General features: G+C 45.8%; 1 protein-coding gene across 4 annotated transcripts in view; it reads right to left on the bottom strand.

Annotated features, from left to right (window-relative positions):
• Positions 1 to 25208, bottom strand: part of MAP2K4 (mitogen-activated protein kinase kinase 4) — a 59166-nt gene extending 33958 nt beyond the window's left edge. For 2 of the 4 annotated variants that reach the window (XM_083148310.1, XM_083148312.1), the window contains exon 1: positions 25035 to 25208. In XM_083148310.1, coding sequence (XP_083004436.1) covers positions 25035 to 25137 — 103 coding nt within the window. In that variant the 5' untranslated portion in view covers positions 25138 to 25208. Of the gene's footprint in view, positions 1 to 11002; positions 11036 to 25034 lie in introns of all 4 variants that reach the window. The other 2 variants (XM_083148311.1, XM_083148308.1) reach the window with 2 other exon arrangements.
• Positions 25209 to 25482: the final 274 nt, after the last annotated feature.

Below are 25482 nucleotides of genomic sequence, written 5' to 3'. Positions count from 1 at the left end.
CATCCCCCATCGGTGGGCGATCTGTGCAAATACCTCCGGATGTAAGGCCCACTCCCCAGGGTGAACATCCTGGCGACTCAGATAGTCCGCCTCCCAGTTGTCCACCCCGGGAATGAAGACCGCTGACAAGGCCAGAGCATGCCGCTCTGCCCATTGCAGAATTGGACGCACCTCCTGCATAGCTCCGCGACTGCGCGTTCCGCCCTGCCGGTTCACATAAGCCACAGCCGTGGCATTGTCCGACTGAATGCGAATCGCCCTCCCCCGGAGGATCCCGTCCGCATAGGACAAGGCCAGACGAATCGCGCGAAGCTCCAAGATGTTTATAGATAGCTTCGCCTCCTAAAACGACCAACGACCCTGGAAGTGCTGCCCCAACACAACAGCTCCCCAGCCACGGAGGCTGGCATCGGTCGTGTCTATCGTCCAATCCCAGATTCCGAAACGTCGGCCCTCCAACAAATTGGCCGACAGTAGCCACCACTGGAGAGAGAGACGGCTGCAAGGCGATAAAACCACCATCTTGTACATGTGCAAGTGGGAGCCCGACCACTTCCTGAGCAGGTCCAATTGAAAGGTCCTTGAATGGAAACGGCCGAACTGAAGAGCCTCGAACGAGGCTACCATCTTGCCCAGCAATCGAATACATAAGTGCACCGACACTCTCCGAGGTCGAAGCACCTGCCGAACCAACTCCTGCAGGGACAACATCTTTTCCCGAGGCAGAAAAACTTTTTGAACCTCCGTGTCCAAAATCAACCCCAGGAATACAATCCTTCTTGAAGGATTCAGCTGAGATTTCTGGTAGTTGAGGATCCAGCCATGGTTCAGTAACGTCTGGCAGGTTACCTGAATTGCCTGCGTCAACTGATCCGTGGATTCGGCCTTGATCAGTAAATCGTCCAAATAAGGAACGATCTTTACTCCCAGAGAATGAAGCAACTCTACCATCACTGCCATTACCTTGGTAAACAGACGTGGCGCCGATGAAAGGCCAAAAGGCAGAGCCCGAAACTGAAAATGGAGATCCCTTATCGCGAAGCGAAGAAACTTCTGATGCGGGACGTAAATGGGAATATGCAAATAAGCATCTTTGACATCCAAAGATGCTAAAAATTCCCCCGGCTCCAGCCCTGCAACCACAGAATGAAGAGACTCCATTTTGAATCTGTGGTACGTGATGTATTCGTTTAAAGCTTTTAAATTCAATATTGGTCGAACCGAACCGTCCGGTTTCGGAACCAGGAACAGGGGAGAATAAAACCCCTCTGTGCGTTGTTCGGAAGGAACCGGCATTATAACTCCTGCGGTCAACAGCTTCTGTACTGCTTGAAGAAGCAACTGACGGTTCAATTCCACGTGAGGCAAACCTATTGTGAAAAACTGGTGAGGAGGAGTACCGGAAAACTCCAGTCTGTACCCCTGCGCAATGACGGACAGAACCCACTTGTCCTTGCAAGACCCCTCCCAGGCCTGCCGGAAGTCCAACAGGCGAGCCCCTACTCTGGGATCCCCCAGGTAGGAGGGCCGGGAGTCATGCTGCGGGCTTTTCGGTTTGCTTGACGTCTGCACGCCGAGCGGCTGGTCCTGAGGAAGTGGTTGCTCCACCAAACCCTCTGCCTCTGCCACGAGAAGCGGTAAAGGATCCTCTGGACTTACCTCTGAACTTAGGTGCCCCCCGAAAGGAGCGAAAAGCCGGCCCTTGATAAGGCTTTTTGGGAGGAGGGGCCGCGGAAGGCAGGAAAGTTGATTTGCCTCCTGTGGCCAGAGAAATCAACTTGTCTAACTCCGGCCCAAATAAGACCTCTCCCGTAAACGGAAGAGCCTCTACCGCCCTTTTAATGTCCGCCTCCGCTTGCCAGGACTTAAGCCACAATGACCTCCTGGCCGTAATGGACTGAGCAGAAATCCTTGCCACCAGAGCCGCAGAATCCCTTGCAGCCTCTCCAATATACATCGCAGATTCCCGCATCTGTTCTGCTAACTGAATGAACTCCTCAGAAGAACCCTGATCATTCAGACCCTTTGACAAATCCTCCGCCCATTTCTCCATGGCCCTACTGACCCAGGAGATCACAAGAATGGGCCGAAGTGAGACACCTGCGGTTGAAAAAATCTGCTTAAGCCCCGCCTCCAGACGCCTATCTGGCGCCTCCTTGAGGGCCACTGCCCCAGGAATGGGAAGTGCCGCTTTCTTGGAAAGCTTTGACACTGACGCGTCTGCCAACGGCGGAGTCTCCCATTTTGCCCTAGCCTCCGGAGCAAATGGGTAAGAGGCCTTAAACCGCTTAGATAACTGAAACTTTTTTTCTGGAGACCTCCAAATATCCAGAAGAGGTTTCTCCAATTCCATAGACTCTGGGAAGGTGACCACTGCCTTAGCAGACCTCCCAAAAATAGAAACCTGCGTCGGCGGCTCCTGCTCGCTAACATTGAGGGTAGATTTAATAGCCTGAATGAGAGCCTCTATACCCTGGGCCTCCTCCTGAGGAACGTCCTCCACAGGATCGATAGGATCCTCCTGAAACATATCCCCTTCCAAAGGGTCCCCCGGTTCATCCTCTGAAGTATCTCCCTGTAACAATAAAGGAACACCTCTTTTCCTCGGGGGAGGGGGAGCACTTGCGGACCCAGAAGGCACCGCAGTGACTTGGACCAACGCCTTCACTGATGTAATCAGTTCTCTGGCCCAGGTAGGCTCCGCAGCAGACATGGAAGCCAGTTGCACCTGCAATGACTCCCTGTCCCTGCGAGACGCAGCCATCTCTGATGCCAGAGTGGCCAACACACTGGTAACTCCCTCAGTGTTCAGAATAGGGACCTGACTCTGCCCAGCATCCCCTTTGAAGCAATCCTTACACAAGGATACCCCCTTCACATGCTGCGTAAACTGTTGCTCACACTTAGTGCATACAAACAGCTTTGGAGAAGCTTTTGACTGAGACTTGGTTGCCATGCTGCACACACACCCCTTACACACACACACAGGTGGAAGGAGGTGAAATAAGCCAGACAAAGAGAGCCCCCAACAAGGACCCCACACCAAGAGCAAAAGCACCACACTAATAGGGGGAGAGGAGCGCACCTTCCCCAAATTAGGCCCACCTGATAATCTCTCCAGCGGGGAAGTCTCACAAGAGAAAATCCCCTCCACTCACCCAGCGCAGCATTCAATAATATCCAGGCTGAAGAGGGAGAGAAAGCGTCCTGCTGTCCTGTTCCAGAGAACTGTAGAGGCACAGCAGACAAGGGAGCAGCGTGGCAGGCACCGGCGTCTGACGCTGAGAACTGCAGCTAGGACGCGACCACTCACTGGTCCGCCCCTTCCGTCCTCATCAGAGCGCGCGCTGTATACAGCGGCGCTGATTGGCTGTCTGCTCCCTGCTGGACCAGCGAATTAACCCTGGTCCAGCCGTCACCCAGCGCTATGCGCTCGCACGCCCTGCTCTCTCCGGCGGGTGACTAGGTCGCGGCCCCGTAACACAAGCCGCAGGCAGCTGTGGCGGGACCCAGACGCCGATGCGTCTGTGACCGGAGTCAGCCGCGTGCGCCGCAAGCAGTGCCGCTCTGACCCCCCGGAGAGCTATCCCACGTCGCAGGCAGCCGGCACGCGCTGGCTGCCTGTCTCATGTAAAAATCAAGCAAAAAACAAAAGGCCCCAAACGGAGCCCCTTGCCCAGGGATCCGACTCCTCCGGGCACTAAACTAAGACTGAGGTCTGAGGGGGGAATAGAGGGGGAGGAGCCATGCCACAGTTCAAGTTTCTTAAAGTGCCGACTCCTCCGATACACCACTCTATTCCCCAGCGTAGACTTCAGTGTCCCCAAGGATGAAGGAGAAATATTATGCAGAAATAATTGTTTTAGAATATTAGGATTTATTTAAGTTGAAGCTTTCATGGCTTTTTTTTACTAAATTATTTCGGTACTCTTTACCTAGAAGGGCGCCCGCGATTGGAATCACGGGCGTCGGGGGTAAAAAATCGCGGCCATCGCGGGTACATTAAAATCGGGTGCCCGCGATGACCGCGATTTTCCCATAGGGATCAATGTTAAAAACGGTGATTGACCGCGATTTTAATGTTAAATGCCTCAATGCCCGCGATTTGGCCATAGGAATCAATGTTAAATGGGCCACAGAGCCCTAATAGTCACCGTGAACTCTGAAATGGCCCCCACAAATGTTAACGCCACCCCACGATCAACGTGAACCCGAAGCGTGGCGAGCGCAGCGAGCCCGCGAGGGGCGGCGGTACGCGTCCTCCGACCTTTTCATGCCCTACTATCCACGTCGGCGTGGAGTTGAGAATAGAATAGTGTGGCGAGCGCAGCGAGCCACCGAGCCCGAAGCGTGGCGAGCGCAGCGTGCCCCGCGAGGGGACGCGGATACCTTCACAGGTAAACGCGTCCCCTCGCGGGCTTCACAGGTGTCCGCTTTTCGCCACGGACACCTGTGAAGCCCGCGAGGGGACGCGTATAACTGTGAAGGTATCCGCGTCCGCTCGCCACGCTTCGGGCTCGGTGGCTCGCTGCGCTCGCCACACTATTCTATTCTCAACTCCACGCCGACGTGGATAGTAGGGCATGAAAAAGGTCGGAGGACGCGTACCGCCGCGCTCGCCACGCTTCGGGTTCACGTTGATCGTGGGGTGGCGTTAACAATTGTGGGGGCCATTTCACAGTTCACGGTGACTATTAGGGCTCTGTGGCCCATTTAACATTGTTTCCTATGTAAAAATCGCGGGCATTGAGGCATTGAACACTAAAATCGGGTCCAATCTGATTTTTAACATTGGTCCCTATGGGAAATCGCGGCCATCGCGGGCATCGCGTCGCACCCGATTTTTAGTGCATTCGATGGTCGCGATGGGCGCCCTTCTAGGTAAAGAGTACCATTATTTCTGCTAGTCTATGAAAGTTATAATACAACGCATGGTATTTTGTAGCATAATCAAATACACATACAGTATATGCTTCTATTGTCTTTCCTTTACCTGACCGATGAAATCTAATTGCTTGTTTCTAGGGTGTTCGTAAATACCCCAAATTCTAGTACTGCATATTATATGTTGTCATTTACCAAAGACAGCTGACATCAATAATTCAACCAAATAGGCCATGGCTGTCGGTATTAAGTGTCTCTAAAGAACACCACTGCAGTGGTATACAGTCACAAGGTGGACAAGCATTAGGACGGCAGGGTCATTAAATCGACACAAGAAGTAGAAAAATTAGGTGGACATGGGGTTTTTCAAGCCTTTTAAGCCAACAGGCTGTATTTCATGCCCTACTATCCACTAGGGCGTGGAGGAAGAATAAAAAAAGTGTGCCCGAAGCATAGAGAGCGCAGCAAGCCATGGGATAGGACATGGTGCTACATTACAGTAACCATGTCGGCTGTGTTGACATTTGGGTCAAAAACCATGAAAACCCCCATGACGACCTTTTGACTGTCGACCTAATGACCCTGTCGACCTTCAGTCACGTCGACCTTATGATTGTCTATCCTATGATCCATACCCGTGTGCATGCATGTTCATCTACGTATATAATTTGTTTTGCTATACCAAAAAACTTCAGCAACACTTTATATAATGCCTGGCTGTACGGGTTCCCGACAGTCATTATCCCAACGTCGGGATCCCGACTGTCAAAACGCCGACAGCCGGGTGCCCGATGGCCACCCGCTATTTTCCCTCGTGGGGGTCCACAACCCCCATAGAGGGAGAATAGAATAGGTGCCCGCAGCTCACCATGCTGTCTAACTCCGGGCAGTCGGGATCCCGACGTTGGGATAATGACTGTCGGAGCCCCATACCACACCCGGCTGTACAAGGCCTTAAGGGTAACATTTCAACCCCTCAGGTTCTCAACATTGCAACAATAAAATTCAAATAGTAATTCTTCTCAACATTGTTCCAATAATAAGAAAATTAGCCCTTGCTGTCTGCCAAGCTCTACTGTGGGTAAAGCCCCATATACACGGGGTGATGTGTTCTTTCACTGTAGTGCTGAGTGATCTAGTTAGCTCAGATCACTCGGCACACATCACGTTATACACACATAGCGATGTGTACTCAGCGATCTGTGCTAACCCAGTGTTTATTAATGCACATGCAGGTGATATAAATAGATCTTCTCTGTATGTACTTAATATCTGGGTCTATAAAGTCTCTTCTCTTAGAAAATAACTTTGCTCCTGGACAAAACCATGGGGGTTATTCAGAACTGATCACTGTTGTGCAAATTTGCAATCAATTATCGAACTGTGCATGCATGAGGCCAGAAAAAAAAAATGGCAAGAGTCAGTGATTTCTTTTATTCGCAAGCCCTCTCGCAACTTGACTGACATGAGGCCACCATTTGTGGGTGTAACAGCCTGTTTTCTGGGAGTGTCAGGAATGCTCAGGCATTTTCAAGGAGGGCGTGCAAAATCAGCCCTGGCCTCGATCAGCCGGTCTCTGTTGAAGAGTTGTGGATTTAGTTGGAGTTACGCACATTTGCACAGACTGAGAAAATCATTAGATGGCGAGGGAGTTGCGAATAGATTTGCAGCTGGCAAGCGATAGGCGATATTTTCATTCACAGACTTGCATGGGGGGGAGGTTGCAAATTCGCACAGCAGTGCTCATGCCCAATGTTACAAGCTGCATTGCTCTTGCTTGCGATATCTTCCAACATCCGCATGTACAGGCAAAAGAGGAGATCCCTGACAACCAATGGGAGAAAGCATCGTTAACAATAAAGCGTGCACACATTACCCACTTGAATGGTGTGCCCGGAAACTTTCCGGGCTCAGCTGCGCTGCCGCAGCGGGCGGTCACGGAAAATTTCCGGGCATTCCACTTTGCAGTAGGTGCACGCCAGTGGTGCCTCCAGCGGAGCACTACCTTTAGGTGTCCCCCCACTCCCTCCGGCGATCGTACGCCGGAGCTCCCCTCGGGTATGGTCGGCGCGGCTCGGGGTGGACTCTGGAGCGCTCAGGAGTTCAGGCGCCCGAGTCCTCCCGAGCCGCCGTAAAAATCCCCGAGCCCACGGAAGCTCCGGTGTGCAAACACCGGAGCGGAGGTGAGGAGGGGGGGCTTTCTGCATACTGTGGTGGGTTTTGCTGGGGCAGGACAAACCTGCCCTGGTAGGTTTGTCCTGCCCCAGCAAAACCCACCACTCAAGGGGTTAAACGATATACACGATAATGTTGTTATGATGATAGGTAACGATCATGCATATCATTCACTAAAGTCAGAAATACATCAGACCAACTTTCTCCCAACCAGTCAACTAGTTGGTTGGAATGAAAATCTGGTATTTTAAAAAAAGAATCAAAGAACAATGCACCATTTGCTTCCCAAACAACTTGACAGAATGACTATTTTAAATGTGTTTTGGGGGTTATGAAGCAAACTGCCGATTGTCATTTGCTCTCATACATTACCAGTTTATCATTCTAACCAGTTAAAGGAAACTTGGCTTGTTGTATGGCTGGTATAAAGACACTCTCCCCCCAAACAATAACATGTATATAAATGGATTCAGTATGAAATCCCGGCGGTCGGGATCCCGGCGTTCAAAATCCTGATGCCGGAATCCCGACCGCCGAAATCCCGACAAGGGGGGGCGTGGATCGCCCCCCCCTTGCGGGCTCGCTGCGCTCGCCACGCAGCGGGCCCGGTGCCTCGCTACGCTAATTTATTCTCCCTCCAGGGGTGTCGTAGACACCCACGGAGGGAGAAACTGTCGGGATTCTGAACGCCAGGATCCCGACCGCCGGGATTTAAACTGCATCCCATATAAATACTGTGTGGCTTTTTCATGGTGTTCTCTATTGCAAAAGAGAATCCTTCAGTTACAGGGGAGAATGAACAACAGTGGAACAAGGTGGCAAAAAAAAAAAAAGGCTTAGTAGATAGTTATTGGGGTAATATTTGACTGGAGATCTATTCCAGCTATAGTTGCAGAGGATATGAGGTGTGGTGGATTAAGCAACAGTTTCTCATTTTGAAACAAACCCATTAGCATTTCCATGTACTGTAATTACCTCTTTACTGAGATTGTCCTGCTGTAACCTGGGCTTCAGCAACAAATATTAGCAGGTTCCCACAGCAACCAAAATCTACAGAAGATTCATGTCTTGGACATGTGAGGAGCAGGACCGTAAAGGAGGAGAGGGCGGTAAAGAGCTGCAGGAGAGCAGGAAGAAGAAAGCTCTGCGCTGCCAAGTATGGCACCTGATCCAGGAGTTCGTACCAGCAGGGCGCATGCGAGTCCCCCCCGTGGAGCAGTGTTAAGCCCCCTTTCTTGCTAGACAGCAGAAATCCGCTGCAGATGCCCACTGCCCCCCTTTTGCTAGTTAGCCGCAGAGAGGCACGCACCCACTCCCCTTTAATCCGCAGGTGGTGCATGCTGGCAACCCCCCCTCCCCCCGTGAGCCTCCCCTGTGGACCGGGTCTGGGCGGGTGAGGGGGGGCGCTGGGGTGGCAGGTCGCCTGGGGCAATGACAGGGCTTGGAGAACACGCTGCAGAGGTTAGTTAGGGAAGCAAGCAACATGGTGATACATTACAAAAAAATAAACTATGCAAGTTACATTTGCCCCACCTGCAGTGCAACATGGTTTTGTCCATTTGAGAAAGATTTGGCTTTTTCGATCAACTCTGAATCATGTCCATAGTTGGCTAAAACCACACACACACACACACACACACACACACACACACACACACACACACACGGCATTGGCTTCATAATAGGGTTTCAAATTACTTCACACAGTAGCATAATCTTAGTACCATGAAATCGCACATAATGCCCTTAATTCATATTGCACTTTTCAGTAGTGCCTCAGTCACGTTAAGCTACACAGTAGTGCCTCTTAAATGACAGCCACAGGAGTAGTGCCCCTTACAAGTAGTGGCTCTTACACATGTATACCTACAGGAGCGGACATTGGGCCTTATTTTAGTTCATTCTTTCTGACAAAATCCTTCTTAGATGGGCAAAACCATGTGCACTGCAGGTGGGGCAGGTGTTACTTGTGCAGAGAGAATTAGATTTGGGTGGGGTTTTACTTCAAAGTGAGATCTATATTGCAGTGTAAAAATAAAGCAGTCAGTATTTTCCCTGCACAGAAACAAAATTACTCACCCAAATCTAATTCTCTCTGCACATGTTACATCTGCCCCCCCTGCAGTGCACATGGTTTTGTCCATCTAAGAAGGATAATAAGGAACCAAAATAAGGCCCATTGTGCAGTACTTACATGGAGATCAGCTTGAAGCTGCCCGTCATAGGACTTTGCAGGTGCAGTGGGTAGGAGAAAGGTGGAGGGAGCCAGAGAGCTGTACTTCCCACTGGCATCATACAGTGCGACAGGTGTATCAGAGCGGGGTGAGCACCACTTCAGCCCAACTCCTCCCATCACTACATACCCTTGCTGATTAGGTTGCACCGGCTTTGTATCCATAATATTTTTCTATCCTCACTAGCTGCTGAATTAAATTGCCGTTTGAAAATTTAGAATATAGGTAGGCATTTGGGCCTCGATGTTGCAGAGTCCACTCCAGGTTACACATTTCCCATTATCATGTATTTAATACAGCTTTACAGTATAAATAAAAAAGCATGACAAATGCAATGATAAAGTGATAAATAAAATAATAACTTTCAGGTTAAAAGCAGCAATCCATATAATTGTATGTTTTCATCATTATTAATTATTGTCTTTCTGCATCACAATCTGTCAAGGTTATTATTCCAGCATCAATACAAAGGAAAATTGCGGCTCATGGGAAATAATAGGAAAGAAATGACCATCCTGGGCGGTCTACCCCAAACAGGATTGCTGCTTTACTGCAAATGAAGGGTCACTCATTAAACAAAATTAAATAGAGTAAATATGTAACTCTAATCCCTTACGCCAGCAAGCCAAGTGGTTTTCAGTGTTGGCAAAGGTTATTATAGATATCTGGATACTCTTTCAAGACTTCAGCCCCCGTAAATAGTGGTACGTGGTAAATTAAAATACTCATCACTCGGTGTAGTTATTCCAATACCCTCCAGCTGTTGAGTTACAGCATGCTAGGAATTGTAGTTCAACGGCTGAAGATCTTTGGCATGTCTGTGTATGCTAAATAATATAAAACCCCTTTATATCCCCTTGTTTTAATAGGGCCCAAAAGAACATGTGACATTCTTTGCCAACACCAGGAAGTGATTATGAATTAATTCATGGTTGGGCGGAGTCATCACCAGAAACCTCAGCTGACACTGACCAGTTAACCAGACATTTTTAAGTAAAAAACCCTATAAGATATCAGCTTGCTAGTTAGAAGGGAAAAGTTAAACATATTTATACAGTATGTACATTTTTTTTTTCATGGCAAGTCTCTTTAAAGTGAACCTGTAACCAACATTTCTGGGTTCAAAAGTACCGCAAAACTTAGAATCAAAAAGAATTGGTATTTAAGCTTTAGAACTACTTTCTCCAAATTTTCAATAGTAATGGTCAATGCAGACAGAGGAGAAAGATTCAGAAGCATCACAAATAACTTAAAAAAAAAAAAAAAAGTAGGTCATTATAGGTGCATTTCAAAAAACAAATATTGGCGTTAGTGGGATTATCCCTACAGAAGCAGACATGAGGTGGGGCTCTCACTTGACAAAGCAACATGTATCGAGTAACAACCTGTTGGCAGGAGCGAAGGAGACCTCACTTCAGCACAAAACTATTTGATGACTTACCGGACTTTCAGTATTGGGAAGAGCTAGGTGTTTAACATAAAGCTTTCCTTTTATTAGGAACTAACTAAAAATATATATATTATTTCATGACCCATTCTGAATTAAAAAATGTAGTGTTTATTTTTGTAAATTCCTTTCTCCAGTGAGAAATGGACAGGGTTGACAGGTCCACTTTAAAAAGCAGTTAGTTGGAGCGACAGTGGATACATTCCCAATACCAAGATGGAGGTGACAGGTACCACAATGCTAGAAGAAAATCAGATCTTACTTTGTGCACTTTCACAGAAGTTTATCTGAAGGCCTAAAGTAGAAAACACAAATTCTTGTTCATTCACAGAATTAACTAAACAATACAGAATATTTGGAGTGGGGAAATGGGGCATACACAATTTACCACATTTAACATACTCAAAGTTTTTCTACCAACAAAATCTGTGGTATAATTAAAAAAAAAAAATACATATTTTCACTCTAAACTTAACATGTAACAGTATTTAAAAAATATATATATAAAAAAAAAAAATGCATTTGTATTACGTAACATATAACAACCTCAACTGGAGAAGCAAGAAAGAAGAGACTGCATTCATGAGGTACTGTCCACAGGATTAAAACATCTATGGACAATAGTACAGCAGTCCGCTAATCAAAACAGTTCACCATAACACAGTGATGGCTAACCTTGACACTCCAGCTGTTGATGAACTACACATCCCAGCATGTCCTGCATCAGTTTTAGCATGGCTAAATAGTAAAACTGTAAGAGGGCATGCTGGGATGCGTAGTTCAACAACAGCTGGAGTGTCAAGGTTAGCCATCACTGCCATAACACATGTAGACCTCCAGCTCTCAAGTCACTCTCCTCTCTTGCCATGATGAAAGCACAGTCCAGCTTCACTCATTTGACAACAATGCTGTAGGAGGGAAGCTTTATTGATTGTTACATGGGATGAGGTACAAAACTCCTTTAATTGACTGGAAACATAGGGGAGATGTAGTGTACATTCTAGCATTTTTTCAAAACCCTTTGCAGTGCCGTCCTCTTTCCTGACAGATTGTCGCTCTCTACTGTGGTGTTTCTAGCACAATCTGGTCTGTATTGAGATACAAACCAGACTGTACTAAAAAGCACCAAAGAGGACAGACACCCAAGTTAGGAAAGAGGCACTGCACAGGTTTTTTTAAGGAGCAGGGTGCTAGAATGAACACTTGTAGATGTATAAACCTTTTGAGGGATAGAAGTTTCCCATACCAACCAACTCATGTGCCAGAAAAATGACAAAAGCTTGATTATTAAAAATAAAAGCCCCAGTTATCTCCTCCCCCCCCCCCCCCCCCCCAAAAAAAAAAGAGAACAAATTGAGAGGGGCGAAACAAAAGAGTCGAATTATACTCACCGATAATTCCTTTTTCTTCCTAGAGATCCCATGGCAGCCATAACATTGGGATGTTCCCTTCCCCCATAGAATTAGACAGGATACTTTTTCTCTAGGACCGCCCACCTTGGGGTATAATAGCCTCCTCTTCCCCCTCCTCCATGTCTTTTCTTGTCTCCGAATATGTCCTGGAGAAAAATACATAACACAGGGAGGGCAAACCAGTGGCTGCCATGGGATCTCTAGGAAGAAAAAGGAATTATCGGTGAGTATAATTCGACTCTTTCTTCTACGATCCCCATGGCAGCCATAACATTGGGACATACCCAAGTAAACACACGGGAGGGCAAGATACTGCATGAAATATTTTATACATATATATATAATCATTTACCCGTAAGGGCTTCTTGTAACACATGCGTCCCAAAGTGGGCAGTAGAAACATTGAGTGAGTAATGGTTTGAGAAAGTATGAATGGAAGACCATGTTGCTGCCTTACAGATCTCAGCTGTTGACGCCTTCGCCTTATTCGCCCATGAGGTAGACACTGCCCGAGTAGAGTGTGCCTGTACTATAGAAGGTGGTGCCTTGCCTTCTTTCTTATAAGCGAATAAGATGGTCTCTCTAATCCACCGAGAAATGGTCTGCTTTACAGGTGCTTTACCCTTTTTTATTCCTTCTGGAATCACAAACAGGTGTTTCGTTAACCTGAAAGGCTTCGTTCTCTCTAGATACAACGTTATTCCTCTCACCAGGTCTAACGTGTGCCACGCCTCTTCTTCTCTATCTTTAGGCTGAGGATAGAAATCAGGTAAGGTTATTTCTTGGTTCAGATGAAAAGCTGACACTACTTTGGGAACGAAGTCTGGATGTGTCCGTAATACAACCCTATTAGGGAAGATTATCAAGTACGGTTCCTCCATCCATAGTGCCTGGAGCTCACTGACCCGTCGTGCTGAAGTCACAGCTACTAGGAATACCACTTTCCAAGTTAGATATTTTAGCGGGCAGTCTTCAAGCGGTTCAAAAGGATCCTTTGTTAACACCGTCAGAAGCAGGTTTAGATCCCAGGGGGCGACAATTGATTTTATCGGTGGCCTGATCCTCTTCATTGCTCCACCGAACCTTTTAACAATTCTCTCCTCTGCTAGAGGTCTGTCCAGTAACACACTTAATGCAGATATCTGTGCCTTAATTGTCGCTGTGGCTAAACCCATCTGGAAGCCCTCAAACAAGAACTGTAATACTTGTTCCGTAGGAATGTCCACACAGTTATCTTTGAACTGCCCCCAACTGATAAACTTATACCAGGTTTTATAGTAGGCCTCCGATGAAACCTTCTTCCTGGCCCTCAGCATCATTTCAATCACTTGGGGTGATAAATTGTGTCTCTTTAGAATCTGCCGCTCAATTTCCACGCCTCTAGTTGTAAACTCGCCGGCTCTGGGTGCAGCATAGGCCCTTGATGAAGAAGGTCCCGCCTGCTGGGCAGCTGCCACGGTCCCTGTATCGCCATCCTTAAGACATTGGAAAACCAGGCTCTTCTTGGCCAATGTGGAAGAATTATCAGCACTATTACTTGGTCTTCCCTGATCTTTTTCAATACCTTGGTTATCATTGGGAATGGCGGGAACAGGTATCCCAGTTCGAATGCCCACTTGATTGAGAAAGTGTCTAACGTCTTCGCCTGTGGATGATAGTACTTTGCGTAGAATTCGCTCACCTTCCTGTTCAAATAGGTGGCCATCAGGTCCACTTCTGGTGTTCCAAAGATTCTCGTCAGCTGTAGAAAAACCTCGCTGTTCAGCTCCCATTCTCCTGGCAATACAGTCTTGCGACTCAGGTAGTCTGCTATGACATTCTTCTTGCCTGGAATATAAATTGCCGAGATTGACCTTAGGTTGTTCTCTGACCACTTCATAATTTCTTCCGACATCCTCATCAGTTTCAGACTTCTGGTCCCGCCCTGATGGTTTATGTGAGCGACTACAGTCACGTTGTCGGACATAATCTTCAGATGGGTGCCCTGAATCATGGGTCTTAGCTGACACATAGCCTCCCAGACTGCCTGCAGTTCTCTGAGATTGGAAGAGTTCTTTGCTTCTTCCTTGGACCAAGTTCCCTGGACCGACGTCTTTTTGAGGTGACCTCCCCACCCCACTAAGCTGGCGTCCGTAGTCAGGACCAGGAACTGTGGATTCTCCAAACTTGACACCTTGCTTTCCAAGTCTTGGATCCACCAACCCAAAGATTGTTTCACATGGCTCGATAACTTTATCGTATGGTGATCCCTTAGTCCTCTTTTTAGTAAGGGCAGAAGAAACCACTGAAGCTGTCTCGACTTCCACTGTGCCCACGGGATGACCTTTATACAGGAAACCATCATTCCTAGTAACTGTACCGCTTTTATTAGGGGAATCTTCTTCCTTTGCAGGACCTCCAGGGTTAGTTCCCTTATTTTCAAGCACCTCTCGAAAGATAGGGCTACAGAATAATTTCTGGTATCTATCCTTACCCCCAAAAAAAGAATATTTCTGGTCGGTATCAATTGACTTTTGTCTCTGTTTATGACCCATCCGTGGCTTTGCAGTGTCTCTGTGACCAGGGTCAAGCTTTGCTTCAGCTCGTCCACTGAGCTCCCAGCTATCAATAAGTCGTCCAAGTATGGCCAGATCTGGACCTTCTGCTTTCTCATCTCCGCTACCAGCGTAATCAAGACTTTGGTGAAGACTCTTGGGGATGTTCTCAGCCCAAACGGGAGGCACGTGAATTGGAGATGCTGACCGGCCACATGAAATCTCAGGAACCTTCTGTGTTCCATACAAATCGGGATATGGTAATAAGCGTCTTTGAGATCGATTGACACTAAGTACTCGCCCTGTTTTATGCCCGTCACTATGGATGATAGGCACTCCATGCGAAACTTCAATTTCTTGATAAAACAGTTCAGGTCCCTGAGATCCAGGATTGTCCTGAAACCTCCACTGCTCTTTTCTACTAAGAATAGGTTGGAGTAGAATCCCTTTTTGTGGTAAATCTCGGGTACAAACTCGATCGCTCCTTGCTTCAGTAGTTGACTTATCTTGGAGCATAAAGCTGACCTTTTTTCTTTTCCTACAGGTACTCTGGACGTCAGGAATCTGTTCTGTTGTGGAATGTTCATAAACTCGATATGATAACCCTGTTGGATTATCTTCAGCACCCATTTGTCGGATATGGTACTCTCCCATTGGCTCCTGAATTGGAGGAGTCTGGCCCCTATCACTGCCTCCTGGGCATAGTCATGACCTTCCTCTATCAGGTTGAAAGCGTCCTCGAAAGGGCTGGCGGAAGGCTTGCCGTGAAGTGCTTGCTCCACCTCTCCTATAGTATGGCCTACCAGGCCTATAACTCCTAGAGTCCCTATAGGACTGCTTGGTTGTGCTGGGGTACGGGAAGCGGCTCTTCCTGTCCTGTGGGAGACGTACAGATTTTCCTCCTGACAGCCTCTGTATCATTGCGTCCAGGTTTGAGCCGAAAAGAAATTTTCCTTCAAACTGCAGAGTAGTCAGCTTGTTCTTGGAATTCGCGTCAGCGCTCCAGGGTCTTAGCCACAGGGCCCTCCTCGCGGTTACCCCTGCTGCCATAGTCTTCGCCGCAAAGGCCACTGAATCTAGGGAGGCTTCGCACAGGTAATCTATGGATTTTTGCATCACCTCCAAACTTTTCAATAAATAATGTTTAGATATTCTTTCCTCTATGTCTGTCTGTAGGTTAGTCGCCCACAGTCTCAGGGCCCTGGACACCGACGCGACTGCTACCGTAGCTTTAAGCGACCCAGCTGAAGCCGTATGAATTTTTCTAAGTCCGTTCTCAATTTTCCTATCCATTGAGTCCTTGAATGCTGCTGCATCCTCCACCGGGATAGTAGACTTGGAGGTCAGTTCTGCTACCGCAGCGTCCACCTTAGGGATAGAGCACCATCCCAGGAACTCATCATCTTTATACGGGTACATCTTTTCAATACGATTTCCCAGGGTCAGTTTCTTATCCATATTCGTCCATTCTTTGAAAATGGTATCCCTGACCATCTTGTGCACCGGGAACGTTCTTCCCTTCTTCTCCCTATCTTCGAATAGGGGGTTCTTCTCTGACGTGCCTGGTTCTTCTTTATAATTCATCGCTTTATAGATGTTTTTTAGTACATTTTCAACCAGCTCCAAATTAAAAGATCTTACATCTTCAATTTCACCTTCATCTGTAGAATCCTTTCTATCACCCTCTATCTCTTCAGCTGTATCCTCCTCCTGGCTGAACTCTGCCTGGGTTCTGGATCTTTTCTGGGTCTGTGACTGAGCAAACTCCTGCTTCGACACAAAGGACTCTTTCATCCAGTCCATGAGTTCTCTAAGAACATCCGACTTCTTCTCTTTCTTCTCTAATTTGTCCTGTCTGGTCTCACACTCTCCACACAGAGATTTCTTCTGAGCTGATGCAAATGACTTGTCACATGACATGCAGTTAGTCTGTATAAATTTCTTTTTGGCTGTTCTTTTCTTAGGAATAGCAGGTACATCCTCATCCTGTTCTATAGGCACACTACAAAAAAGAAATTACTAAGTACTATTCTGTAGTAGCGCTATAAATAAAAAACAACTAATGCCCACAAAAACCAAGGGCTTACCTCTGAGGGGCATTATCTGGCTTCTGGGGAGAAGGCTCATCCATAATGCACACAGCAGTCAGACAGCCCGGCACTGAGATCAGTGTAAAGACGCTGTCCGTTTGCGCCCTTAAATATGGCGCCTTAACCCACTGTTCCCTGGTTCACCTTCGATCAGGATGGCCAAGCGGAACCAATATGCTACCCCTTGTTTCCGTGGGGAAGCATTTTACCGCCCGTCCCCCGGCGTTTCGGGCGGAAGTGACGCGCGCGCACACTTCCGCCCCTTCTGCCTGATGTATCTGGAGCGTGCAGACGCGGCTTCCAGCCGGTCTGCATCCACTCCACGTGGAGCGCGCACACAGCCTCACCATGCCGCAAGGATCCCGCTGGCGTCCTGTGTCCATCTCCACAGGTACCTCCGCTCACACGTGGGACTGTCACCATTACTCACATATCGCGTATATACCGGCAGGAACCATTGCACTAACATAGCTAAAGCTAGTTAGACACTTCTTCTCCCCGGGGAGCCACCCCTTCAGCTCCATGCTGCGTGAGGTAACCCTGCTTAAAAACAAACATAACAGCCTACTCTGTCCTAACTCTAACGGAGACAGGAAAAAAGACATGGAGGAGGGGGAAGAGGAGGCTATTATACCCCAAGGTGGGCGGTCCTAGAGAAAAAGTATCCTGTCTAATTCTATGGGGGAAGGGAACATCCCAATGTTATGGCTGCCATGGGGATCGTAGAAGAAATATAACTAAAGGTGCATAGACACGGGGCGATATATCGATCAGTGTCCTCTGTTCATCTGCGACCAGAGATGGTTGCTGATGAAAGGGAAGCCGCAGAGGGAATCAGCTGGTCGCAGGACCAGTGATCATAAGGGGGCTAAAATCAGGAGCGCGCACCCGGCGAGTTATCGCCGGTGCACACTCCAAATGCTGGCAACATGGTCGCTGAGCGACCATATTGCCAGCGATTTTTGCCCGTGTGTGCACAGCTTAAGAGTTGACAAAAATGAGAGCTCTGAATTCTGATTCACTATTTGTGCTCCTGCAAACATGGTCTTTAGATCCACTGACACACTACCAGGAAACAGTGGAACTGCTGCAGGTGTGCAGAATGTATTGGGTTACGTATCAGATACTATACACTGGGGGTGGGCGTTAGTAACCTTTTGGGTTAAGGATAATCTTCCCAGTTTTCTTCAGTTTTCTGTACAATTAATCTTTAACGCCCCATACACATTACCTAATCCCTGCCAATGTCAATATTGGGGGCGGGGGGCCGGCATCAGCAAGTGCATAGACACAGCCAAAGGGCCCTTCACACATTCTAGACGTGAAGGGCCGACAGCAGGGGGAGCAATGGTCATGCTGCAGCCAGAGCATGGCCTTTGTAAACGTGGCCTCTCGTGTCTGAATATGTTCCAACGAGGGAGGGGGCCTGTCAACGACGCATGGGAGCATGCATTGTTAATGACATTGAGTGTACACACTAGGAGATACTGTTCCATAACACTCAGAAAGCCCTTTCTGAGTGTTAATTTGAATAATATCACTTAATGCAGGCATGTCCAAACTGTGGCCCTCCAGCTGTTGTGAAACTACACATCCCAGCATGCTCTGCCAGTTTCACAACAGCTGGGGGGCCATAGCTTGGACATGCCTGACTTAGTACAGGTTGAGTATCCCGTATCCGAGTATCCGTTATCCGAATTATTCCGAAAACCATACATTCCAGAAAGTGAAAAAAAAAATTTTTTTTGCTAAAAACTCACTGGGGACATCTGTAACAGCAGTACTGAGGACATGATATGTAACTGGCACTATATATGTGCAAGACAAATTCAATATCTGAGATAGTACACAAATTTTGTTTCATGTTTTGAAACCTTGTTTTTTGAACAAATAAAATATATTTGTGTGTATTTTATGTGGTAATAAAATATATTTGTGTGTATTTTATGTGTTTATACAGCATACATGCAAGATACTTCAAAATACATAATTGAAATATTCAAATATTCCGAAATACGGAATAATCCGTTATCCAAAATTCTCCTGGTCCCGAGCATTTTGGATACGGGATACTCAACCTGTATATGGGGCCTAAGATTAAGAGCTGATGTCTTTTTTTTTTAATTGAAAAACCTTTGACAAACAGATAATTTAAACTTCTCAACCTATGTTGAAAACTCAAGAGATACAGATACACAGCTACAGATTTTTTTTAATATATGGAAAATTTCATGTAGTTCCCATCAGGCTAATTTATAGGGTGAAAAAAGGGTCTGTAGAGGAACAGCCCCAGGCATTAAAGCCCAACTCTTTTTCAGGACAGGTAAATTAGTCGTTCTAACTGAATTCTCAACTTATTATAAATGTTCCATAAAAAATGCAAACAGCGTTATTGGTGTAATATTGGTGTTGTAAATTGATCTGTATATTCTTTCATAAGTAATTAGGGTACTTATGTACTAACTGGGCTGCCGATTTTGAAATCGGGTCCATCGCATCGCATGCGATGCGATGCGATGGACCCGATTTTTCCATAGGATTCAATGTTAAAATGGACTGAGTCCATTTTAACATGGAATTCAATGGGAAAAGGGGTCCTTTTCATACCCCTACTATCCAAGTGGGCATGGAGTAGGATATAAACCTGTGGCGAGCGTAGCGAGCCACCAAGCCCGAAGCTTGGCGAGCGTAGCGAGCCCCGCGAGGGGACACAGAATACCGTTCACTCGCCACGCTTCGGGCTCGGTGGCTCGCTACGCTCGCCACAGGTTTATATCCAACTCCATGCCCACTTGGATAGTAGGGGTATGAAAAGGACCCCTTTTTCCCATTGAATTCCATGTTAAAATGGACTCAGTCCATTTTAACATTGAATCCTATGGAAAAATTGGGTCATCGCATCGCATGCGATATGGTCGTATGCGATGCGATATCGCATCACATCTGATTGTATGCCTTAAGTTAAGGCATACAATCAAAAAAAATCGGCAGCCCAGATACTACATAAGTACCGTAATTAGTGACATCAGTGGTTCGTGGTATTGCAGTTAGGCCACTAGCTATACTTGAATGGAGCATCCTGCAATGGAAAGCAGTCCAACCCAGGGAAAATTACTAAAAAGCAAAAAAAAAAAAAAGTTTTTCAGCCCAGCGATTTTCCCCATCATTGTTATCCATACGATGTGTGTATATTTGTATGCGTGTATGGACTCTAAACGGGATAGTCCACGGCTCTCTCACTGTTGCCATGCAACGATGATGCAAATGGCACTGAAGTAGTAAGCTGCAGGTAATTTTACCAGGTTCTCTCTTTCATACCAGAACTATCACTACGTTCTAAAGACAGTATTGTTGTGTATAAGGTATGTGATAATATAAGGTGTTATCAGAGGAAAAAAGACAGGGCTCCATATGGTTACAAACGTTGCAATTTTCAGCATTCTACTGTTACATGGATTTCAGCTACATTTATGTGCATAAATAAGCATATGGATTAAATTGACATTATTTACTGTTGCAGGGATCAAACTAATGCCAATTTCTGAAATTATATGTTTAATTAATTTTTTCAAACATTATTACATGGAATCGCATTGATCAATGTCTCTATGCTTGAGACCGAGGGGATCTCATACAGATATTTGATTATGGCAATCTCCAATGGTATGAGTTAATTATATTTTTACCAACGAATTCACACTACTTTAAAATATTCATTTTGTGGCAATTTAAACAGGTATTCAAATACCAGATAATTGTTCTTTATTATCACCATTTGGACATACATTTTATTTAAACGTAAAGTTTTCATTAATTAAAGGTCCATACACACTGGGCGACTATGCGCAGCGTGTATGGACAGCGATGATGTCAATCACCGTTGCGGGGAAAGCCGCTCAGTGCATACACACTGAGCGGCTTTCCCCCTGCCCGGCGCTGACTGAGGGGGGGGGACCTTATCTAGGACTTAAAATGTTAGTATGGAGGAGGATTTTGAAACCTCTAAAAACTACAGCTCACATGTGGGTCCTGCTTTTTTAATTTAAACATTATTGGGAAAATTTACTAAAGTTTCTAAAAAATGAAAAGATACTTTGTTGCCTCTAGCAACCAGATTCCATCTACCCTAGAAAATTCTTGAAAGAATTGAATTGGTTGCTGTGTGCAACATCACTTCTCAATTTAAGAACCTTTAGTAAATCTACCATTAATTCAATTATTGCTGGACTTTTTGCCAGACGAAAAACCTGCAATAGTCGGCTAGTTTTAGGGTGAATTAGATTTGCCCATGTAGATTTTCCATCTCATTAAAAAATCCAGCATGGGCGTAAACCACGTGGATCGGCAGCAAATTAACTGCTGATACACACGTTATCAACCACTTGTGGTCAAAGTTGCAGGCGTTTTACCGTTTTTGATTGGCCTCCCTGCCAAAAAATTTAAATGCAAGCAATTGAATACTATGGTGGCAAGTTAGCACCATGATTTCAACTATTACCACCCTAGGTGTCCTATTCAGAGGAAAGAATAAAACAGACTTACCGTATATACTCGAGTATAAGTCGACCCGATTATAAGCTGAGGCACCTCATTTTACAACAAAAAACTGGGAAAACTTATTGACTCAAGTGGGACCCTCACTCGAGTATAAGCCGAGGGGGGGCTGTTTCAGCATAAAAAATGTTCTGAAAAAGTAAGCTTATACTCGAGTATATATGGTAATCAAGGATGACTTCCCCACACATTAAGCAGCAGAGGGTGCATGTAAAGTGCAGTTAAGCCCATAGAGTTTGGCACCTAATAAGCATTACCTAGAAAAAGAAAAAAAAAATTAAGAAATTGTGAAAAACTCGACCACTGTAATGTCAAACTAGTGTGTGTCAAACTAAAAATTGTCTGAGACATCTGGATACCTGAAAGTTCATATACTAGTGTAATGATTAGGTGTACTAGATTTTAACAGAGCAGGCTATACTGTATAATAAGCTACAGTATATAGGCCAGTATCTCAGCAAATTCAGTTTCAATGACTGATAAAGCAATTTTTTTTTCTTCATTTGACCATTTGGTGCCACATTCTTCATTAAATGTTCAGAAGGCACAAAGTTGCTTTTCTGCAAACATGTTAATGTGCTTTATGTTAAATTCATAGAAATAATAAAAATATAGTATAACACTAGGGGTGTCCCTCCTGCTGTGCAGATATACAAACCACAGCAGTGTTATTTTTCAATAATAACAACAGGCGTCCAATCAGAAGGCTTTAACATGACACAAACTTGATCACTGTCCATACTCTGAGGCCTGGAAAGAATAATACACAGACCACCGAAAAAATCTAATTACTTACATAAAACCAACATATTATATATTGATGTCAGTTTGTAGAAAGGTAAGCTCACTATTATGTTAATTTTGAGCTCATACGAAGGCATGTACAATATTTGTTTGAGAGGAGGTCTTGATAAAGCCCTTGAGGAACCAAAACATAAACTAATGCAGCCTTTAATCTACAATTGTATTGCAGCCTTCACAATCTACTTCTCATCCTTTGACACAAGTTAAAAAAAATATGGTAAAAACATAACACCTAAGTAAGATGTAGATTTACTAAGCAGGGCACTTAAACGCAGATGCTTCTTCAGCAGTTTAAGCCATTAGATTTAAACAGGAAATAAAAAATTAATAAGAATAAATACAAAATGATGACCGATAAGCAGATGAACCACTTGGGCCATCTAGCCAAGCCATGTGCCACACATACAAGTAATTTTTTTTGTTGATTGCCAATTAACCTACCAATATATTTTTGGATTGTGGGAGATAACTGGAGTACCCCGTGGAAAACCACACAAATGGCCCTCCTACATTTTGACTGTCTGTAAACACCCTGTTTTGTTGTATCACTGTCCCCTTTGTAAAGCGCAACGGAATATGCTGCGCTATATAAGAAACTGTTAATAAATAAATAAATGGGTTGAGAATATACGAAACTCCACACAGGGCTGTGGTGGGTATTGTACCCATTACCTAAGTGACCATTCCATCATCTGTACAGCCATTAATATGGTTTGTGAAGTACCCCAGTGGTGATTGCTATGGAACTATTTTTCTTAAGGTCCCAAAATGGACGTTATATGACCGAAGTGTATAGGTATTCTTGAAGTATTTTACTCACATTAAAGCATGAAATAGATGTATCTGACACATCCCATGTTAGATAATTGAAGTGCTCCTCAAAACACACAGAGGTCCAAATCAAGTAGACTTCAATCTCATGTAGAAATTAACATTAAAACAATAGTTTGATAATCACTTGTAACACAAGAACTCTAATCCCGTATAACCTACAGAATGGGATGGGGGGGGGGGGGGGTTAATTATTCTCAAGGGTGTATACTGTGGTAAAAAAAAAAAAAAACACACACCACAACAACAACAACAACAACAGGAGTCCCAAAAATGCACAATGTCCATGAAAAAAAAGACAGTAATTCTGTATTCCACATGGTAATAGTTGTATAAGGACTACCATGTTTATAATTTGTAAGGTACCACATTATTAACAGTGGCGCCATAGGTTTCAGGTTGTTTTTTTGTGCTTTTATGATGTGAAACAGTGACCTTGCTTTTCTGATGGCATGGTGACACAAGGTGCCTCTTCAGCACTTCATTGTTACCACAAACATTAAAACACAGAGGCCACAGCAATATTCTAAAGAAAACACTGTGCTACAGTGGCAATCTAGTCAAAAATAAGGCAACACTAATCTCTATATTCATATTGACACAATATATATGATGGTATTGTGTAGAATACACATGTTTTTTCACTAGTATCTGCACTATTCTGGGGAAAGCATGGCATAAAAGGATCAGGCTGGTCACTGCATGATTATGAGAGAAGAAACGATAGCACAGGAGCCGTTGCTGTATACTATGCAGTATTCCTAAGGGATATATGGTGTTAGATGGGGGTTGAGTCACCATTGCCAAGTATTTTCATTATACATTTACGTCGCTTAGCTGTGGGTTTAATCTATAAATCAATACCCCATGCACGACTCCGAATTGAAGTTCACAATGGCAAAAGGTATGCAAATGGACATGTAGGCCAACATTGCATACTTTGTTAAGACATGGTCCAGAAACACTTGCAAACCTGATTATAGGAGCTCTTAATAAGGATTTGAAGGTATTTACTTCATTACAGAACTATGATCTGCAGGTAATAGTGTAAACCAAGGATCCTCACTACGTTCTTTAGGGATTGGGGGCATTGCACACAAAGCTGATGTGGGAACTGCTGCTTTTAGAGTCCATAGCACTGGACGGTGACAGCAACTGCTCACTGCCCTCAGACATTCATCTGCAGGTGGTAACACACATAACTGTGGTGATAAAAGGCACTGCAGAGATGACAAGGTTGTGTGAAACCCTTATTAGGGGATGTGGGAGGCAACATAGGGATACTGACATTGGGGGAAGGGGCTGCAGGATTCTGCTGGAGGTCTGATCAGAATGTCAGAATGGGGGTGGGCAACACATCAGTAGGTAAGGGTAACCAGACAATATAAAAGTTAATATGCTCTATTCTAACAGGCAAAAATGGTGACACTTGAAGGACATCTCATCAGGGCATCAGTAGGTGTCTCAGGGGGTGTACAGCTCCTAGACTGGGCAGCAGACACTAGAATGACACAAGGATTTATGGAAAAAAAACAAAGTTGTCATCCTGGGAAACAGTAATTAGAGGAGCAAGACGGATATTTGGGTAACACAGGACTATCATCAAGCTCTAGGTGGTCTGAGCACAGCAATTCTGCACCCTCAATACAAACTGGGACTCTATGGCACAGCTCAGATTAATACCAAATATCTGGGGTTCATTGGTACTGAGGTCATCACAGGGAGCTTAGGCTGGACATATGTGAGCATGCTCTGGAAAACACAAGCTCAGGTTAAGGGGGAAGGGAACTCACAGACACTGGCATGTGGATGGCACACACGATCACTGGAATGTGCCTGAATATGGGTGCACAGGCAGTGCACTAGTTTAGGGGGTGCAATGCCAGAGACTGGGGAGCAAGACAGCTGATTAGATTAAAATGCACAAACAGCATGCCGGGTACAGGGGGGTCATGACTGGTCCTGTGTGACTTCATCAGGGTGGCACACAGCCTGGGCACAGGTTTAGGGGGGCACTGCTGTACACAGATTAGGGGGTGACAGACAATGATGCTCGGCAGAGCACTTACCCTGCATGCTGCTCACAGTGCTGTGCTGCTGGGGGTGTCCTGGGATCCCGGGGCCCGCACTGCTGCCGCTGCTACCACTGTTACTGGGATTGGAAGTCGCCATTGTTAATATATTAGATTCCAAATGAAGGCTGCAATGCAGCAACCCCCACTGTGCCTGCCCCCTCCCAGAATCCCTCAGTCTGACGTCGCAACACCGCCTCCCCGCGTGACGTCACCACCCTCCTCCACCGGCCTGCAGCATACCAGGAAGGGCTAGGGCGCCCAGTCATACTTACACACAACCGCGCACAGCGCAACACAACACACTAACACACACAGCCCGGGGTGGGAGTGCTGCTGGCTGCTACATTGCCGCGCTGCATCTACTGCGGGCTGCGGCGCATATTTCACATTAATTTACATGCAGCCACTCATAGAGACAGGTATCACTCTGCTGCTGCTGATG

The sequence above is a fragment of the Crinia signifera genome, chromosome 6, assembly GCF_055691185.1.
Source record: "Crinia signifera chromosome 6, ASM5569118v1, whole genome shotgun sequence".
In the NCBI taxonomy this organism is placed as follows: Eukaryota; Metazoa; Chordata; class Amphibia; order Anura; family Myobatrachidae; genus Crinia; species Crinia signifera.
The sequence above is the reverse complement of the archived record's forward strand: the minus strand, read 5'-3'. Positions and strand labels throughout refer to the sequence as shown.